This window comes from Pygoscelis adeliae, unplaced genomic scaffold (assembly GCF_000699105.1).
Source record: "Pygoscelis adeliae isolate BGI_AS28 unplaced genomic scaffold, ASM69910v1 Scaffold105, whole genome shotgun sequence".
NCBI lineage: Eukaryota > Metazoa > Chordata > Aves > Sphenisciformes > Spheniscidae > Pygoscelis > Pygoscelis adeliae.
This window is the reverse complement of record NW_008824807.1, coordinates 561,441-567,025: the sequence shown is the minus strand read 5'-3', so window position 1 is coordinate 567,025 and position 5,585 is coordinate 561,441. Positions and strand designations below refer to the sequence as shown.

The window sequence follows — 5,585 nt, the reverse complement described above, 5'->3', positions numbered from 1 at the left end:
AACTTGGGATAATCTTTTCTTAAGGGGGGTGTGTGTGGTTAGAAATCCTAGCTTTCCTCCCTCACTGTAACATTTAAGCTGAACGCGGATAATTCCAATCACTCAAACAGTAACCGTGCTCAGTCTAATGCCAGGTAGTTAAGCTTCCCTTTTTTTTTTTCCCTTGTCATTCTTCTGACAATTTTTGCAAGTAAGAACAATGAAAAGCGAAAAAAGAAGTAGTATCCTGCATCAAACACGCATGGCAAACCGCTGTTTTATGTAACTAAATATAGATGCACATGTGAGCACAGTCTAATAAACAATTTACGTGTTTATTTGAAAAATGTGAACAGTACAAATCAGCATGGGCAGGCTGGGCCTACTTAGCAATAGTAAGCCAGTACTTTCGTAGAATTTTCTTCTGAGACTTCACATAGTACTGCTGTCAGATACAAAAAGCACATCATGTACAAGTGCTAACAATTTTTATGAGTGGAAGGGGCTGTAAAAGTGTAAAGTGCTTGAAACGGAAATCTGCCTTTTTAGTTTTTGTTTTGCATATATAAAATGTCAAATTACTCGAGTAACACAAACGTCTGGTAGTGATATCTTCCTTGCAAGGCACACTCAAGCCCGAGAGACCTGAAACCAGGTCGGGCAGCTTTGTTGAGGCTCGCAGGCACAGCTCATGTTTGTGATGCTCCTTTGTCCTTTTCCGAAGCGTGCTATCTGGAGGCTTCAGGACACCCTGAATTTCATCATCTGGCTATTCAGGGTAGCTGACCTGGTTTATCCACGGGCGTGAAGGCAGCCAGCATCCTGTCCGAGGTGTGGAAAAGTGACTTCACAGAAGTTGAAACCGACGGTAGCCCTCAGGGTGGAAAGCAGTTTTATTTTGACGCTTCTGAAAAGGCTGCATGTTTACAGAGAGGCACAGGGAAGTCAGCTTTGGGCCGCAGCCTGAGTGTCCCTTTACCAATTAATCAACTGCCTTAGTTTTCTTAGTAAGAAACAAACAAGGTATTAAGATCAAGTGCCAAATTTCAGGTCAACTAAAAATTTGTTTTTAAAAAGCAGTAACTCCAAAGTAAACACAGTATTAAGTACACGCTTTCTCATCTAAATTATTTTTCCCGTCTGGAAGGTCTGAAGGCAAGCTGATGGTAATCACAGGTAGAAAGCCAACTTGATCCAGGAGAAGGACGCCTCTGAAAGGAAGATAACCTGGCATTAGAAAATAATATACAAAACGAGCTTGTGCTCTAAAAGTTAGATTTATTCTCAAACTCCCCAGACTTAGTTTAAATCGATGCATCAAGTAAGTATTACCCTCATAATAGCTCTTTTACGAAGCTAGAATGAAAACCTGATGGAAAACTGCTCCCCAAATGTACCAGCTGTGGTTTCAGAGGGGCCGCTTCACCCAGTTTCTACATCTGAAATATCAGCAGCGTGGGCTCTTTATGTTCCATTTCCTAGTAGCCCAAAACTGCCTGCCCTCAGGAGCTGCTTTGCCAGGCTCTTGCACCTAATTCTCTAAGACTAGCTAAAGCCTCTAGTTTAATCAGGGCGCTGTAGAATGGCATTAAGGACTTGGGATTCACCAAATGAGACCACCCGCTCATTCTTGTTAGAATTAAACCTTTACTGCTTTTTACGGGACCGCTTTATACAGGTAGCAAGAAAATGACTGTGTGGGTTTTGGGTTTTGTTGGGTTTTTTTTTGTAAAGGGAGGGAGGCCCATCCTTCCGGTGTTACAATTTCTTGAAATGCTCTGACAAGCCATGCACAAGGCCCACGTTCTCCAGTTGGAAATTACTGCAGGCTGGTTCCTCTGCTCTGTACTGACCTCTGCCACGGACAGGCCATCACAGGCTTTGCTGAACAGTTTATGGGGATTAGCATTTTTTTCCTCGTTCTTCTTAGTTCAGAGTTTCACACGTGGCAGTGTTAAGCTGCTTATTGCTGTGGGCGGTACACAGTGTCTCACTTTTCCTGCTCTAACAAGTTAGTTACAAGAAGTACTCCAAACTGACAGCGTGCTTTGTGAAGTGTCGGGGGAAGCATGGTCTCTTTTGTCACTGCAGTTTCCAACCTTCCTGATCTTCCAACCCTCCATTTTTCTAGCTCTGTCAGAAGGACTAAGGCCACTCGTATCCCTGGGCGGATACCTAAATTAACCGTGCTCAGGGCCATTCAGAAGCACAGCTGGTCACTTGCATTTGAAGACATCAGCTGTTCTTGTTGTGGGTGATGAAGCACACTACGCTGTCAGTCACTTCTCCTGAAAGAATGTATGGTTCCAAGGGTAGGTCTTCCAGAATTGACTTGGGTTGCTTTAAAATGTACATGCTTGCCCATTCCAGCACTAAATCTATCCTGGTTTCTTAGCTGCAGTTACTAATTCACCTTTCCACCCCTTGTTTTGAGAGCTTGCTTCTCTGAAAAATATTAGTGTTGCTGGCAACACACCGATGGAGTGAATGAAGTCATCTGCAGTCAATCAACTTTATTTGTGACCTTTTGCCACCGATGCTAGCACCAATTACTATGGCTTGTAAGCTGCCTACATAGGCAGCTCCTCCTTGGAGAATTCCCCTACAAATTTGCAAAGCCAAATTTGGGGCCTTTCATAATTACTGTAATAACCCCAACACAGTAGGAGTATGAAAAGATTTAGAGTTGTTAGAATTGTTTAGCTCTAGCTTCTACCCTCCTCTCTCGGAGCTATGTTAATGGTGTCTCCCAACGTAGTCCTTAGAAGACTTGATGAAAATTTGGCAGTATGACAGCCAAGCTAAAGACATTTCCAATGAAAGATTTTCCCATGTTCCTCTGAAATGCCTATGTGTCAAAAGGTCACTTGGAATGGAAAGTTACTGGCAGCCTTTTCACTGAATCGTTGCCATCATCTTCCTACAGAACAGGGCTGCTTCTTGAAAGACTTTTTAGTTAATATTTTGCCTTCATCACAGAAAAAAAAGATAGCAAAAATTACTTACTTGTTTTCACAAGAAGGGAAAATCACCTTTAAGACTTTGAGAATAAGAGCTGCTCCAACAACTCCAACTACAATGACTTCCATCAAACAAAAGAAGATGGGTAAAGATCGAAACCAGAATCTGCACAACCCTTTTCTCAAGTCTTCCACCCACTGGCACATCACCTACAACCAAAGAGGTAAAAATAAAAAGACGGGTTGCAAAACATAGCAAGTGCAGTTTTTGTAGCTACTGGTGAATCGCATTACATGGTGACAGTTTTACTTAAATGTGTGCGTGCTTAAACATACGTAAAAGCAGGATGGAACTGACCGGCGACTCGGACCTCTTTATTCTACAAAGTTTGGAAGGTTTAGTTCTCTGCTCATCCTAGCAGAGTTCCCTGAAAAGAAAGGCCACTTTGGAAAATAAAGGACGCTTGAACAGAGCAGGTGAAGGGTGAGCTATTTGGCCTAGGCGTAGAGAAGCCGTGACACCATGGCAGTGCACAGCAGGGAAAGGGTTACTGACAGCCCGGGAGAGGGGTAGCACCTTCTCTAGCCTATCCATAACTTTCAGCTTACTATTTTGGCCCTCCTGTCTCAGCAGTAGGTTATAAAGCGTTTCTTTCAGCCACAGAGGCGGCCATCGGGCCCATCCTTACCTAATCTGGAACTGAAACTTCTCAAGCTGTTACGGTGTTTCTTACAGCGGGTGGGACCAATGGCCCATCTCCCAGAGGGGTAAGCACTCAAGCAGAGTCAGAAAAAATGGATGTATTTTAAAGCTAAACAATATTTGAAATTGTTATAAATGCTTAGCTTGGTACAATGTAAATATCACAACTCACTGTCATGAAGTGTCTGTGAGGTCAGAAGGTTGCAGGATTTAGAAACCCATTTGATTCCTACTGGAGTAGAAAAAACCCAACAATTTCTCACTGCTAAGGGGTAATTCAGGAAGTTTGTTGTTTTTTTAAGTTTCCTAGAGTATGTCTGTAAAAGTCTGTTCTTCTTAGTGGTTGGCTGTGGGGATTTCTTAGACTTCTGTGGAAGTCGGTTACCGTCAGATACCTCACACAATAGAAAATCCTGGTCTTTCACAAATACAAAGCAGCAAAACAGTACTCAGAAGTCAATACTAGGTTAAGTAGGAATGGCAATTCTGTCTTCCGGAAATTGGTTATTACACACTACGTTGCTTTTTTTCAAATTAAAAATAAAGGACCACAGACAAAAGCCTAGGAACGTTATATACCTTCTTACCATCTTTAAATGGATGTTGTGTTTGGTCTTTACATGAGGAAAACCCGCTCTCTGAATCCTAACAATGCTGGGTTTGTTTGGTTTGTTCTGTAAAAATCCACAAAGGAGGAAAACATAGTATTTGTATGTGTTTCTGTAGACAATACTAAAAATGGGGAAGGAAGTTTATTCCCTCAGACTGTAATACTGAATAACTTTCAGCTCTATCTGCAGCATGTTACTACAACTTTTCCTCCTAGAAATGTCACCAAGCTGTATGCATTTCATCTCTGGGGAAATCTCGTCTTCCCTTTTTAGACCAGTCTTTAAAGGTATATACTAATAATTCAAACAAACACACACCAAAACTACCTTGTAAGAAGATGGAGGTTCTATCCTAAGAGGGGTCTCTGGTAACTTGCCAGGTAATGTCTCTTCATCTACTGTAGTTTCTACTTGCCGGACGAGGTACTGACTGGTAGTTTGCAGTGGATCTTGAGTATCTGAAGAAGAAAAGCTAGATTTAGTGGGGGGGCTTGCTTTTTATTTGACTCGCTATTCAGGAAAACAAAGACATGCTGCATTTCTATAGTTATGGTACAGTTCTCACACATTTACATCAAGGACACAGAAGGCTGACTTTTTTTTTTTTACTTCAGTAGTGAACTTGGTAAGAAGCAGAAGCAGTGTTACAGCGCAGCCTTTAGCTGTGCCCTTAGCTGTAAATTTCGGCTGTCGCCAGATTAAAAGGTGATGCACTAGATCAAAATATTCCTTTCCTATGAAATCCTTAAGAGTTTTTGATTAAACAAAACAAATAAGATTAAGGCATCAAATAACTTCTCTTGCTTTTAAGTTATTCAAGTTTAATAACATAAAACTATTCTCTGGTTTGGAAGTGACCCAGACAGGTATTTCCTCTCCAGTTTTCTCTTTCATTCTCAGAAAAAAGGGGGAGCTTTAGAGAAACTTCCATCATAGCACTGTGAGAAAAATTTATTCTTGTGGGACGTCTGGGTCGCAGATTGACAAGTACCAAGTGCTTCAAAGGAGAGCAGGTTTGAAAACAAACAAAATACCTAGAATGTAGAAGAGTTGAATTTAGGCATTTAAAAAAAACCCCAAAACAAACCACGTAAAACAAAACACTTCCCTGTTAACGAAGGAACTGTTTCACTATGTAAAACACAGGAATAACGATGTTCTTTCACCCTTGTAAAGCAATACATCAACTATGGATAAAAATATTATGTAACAAGCTAAGAGAGATACCTTTTCCTGAGAGGTTGGGAAGTGTAAATAACATGTCGTTGTCCCTTGGGATAGAATACAGCATGCTCTCTTTCAAAGGGACAGTGTACTTGGAATGTCTCAGTA

At 41.3% G+C, this 5,585-nt stretch overlaps 1 protein-coding gene across 1 annotated transcript in view; it reads right to left on the bottom strand.

Annotated features, from left to right (window-relative positions):
• Positions 1 to 300: 300 nt before the first annotated feature.
• GINM1 (glycoprotein integral membrane 1) overlaps positions 301 to 5,585 on the bottom strand; it is a 23,803-nt gene continuing 18,518 nt past the window's right edge. Inside the window, exons 5-8 of the mRNA XM_009324128.1 lie at positions 5,481 to 5,585; positions 4,581 to 4,711; positions 2,986 to 3,149; positions 301 to 1,190 (exon numbers count right to left, since the gene is read on the bottom strand). Coding sequence (XP_009322403.1) covers positions 1,082 to 1,190; positions 2,986 to 3,149; positions 4,581 to 4,711; positions 5,481 to 5,585 — 509 coding nt within the window. The 3' untranslated portion in view covers positions 301 to 1,081. The remainder of the gene's footprint in view (positions 1,191 to 2,985; positions 3,150 to 4,580; positions 4,712 to 5,480) is intronic.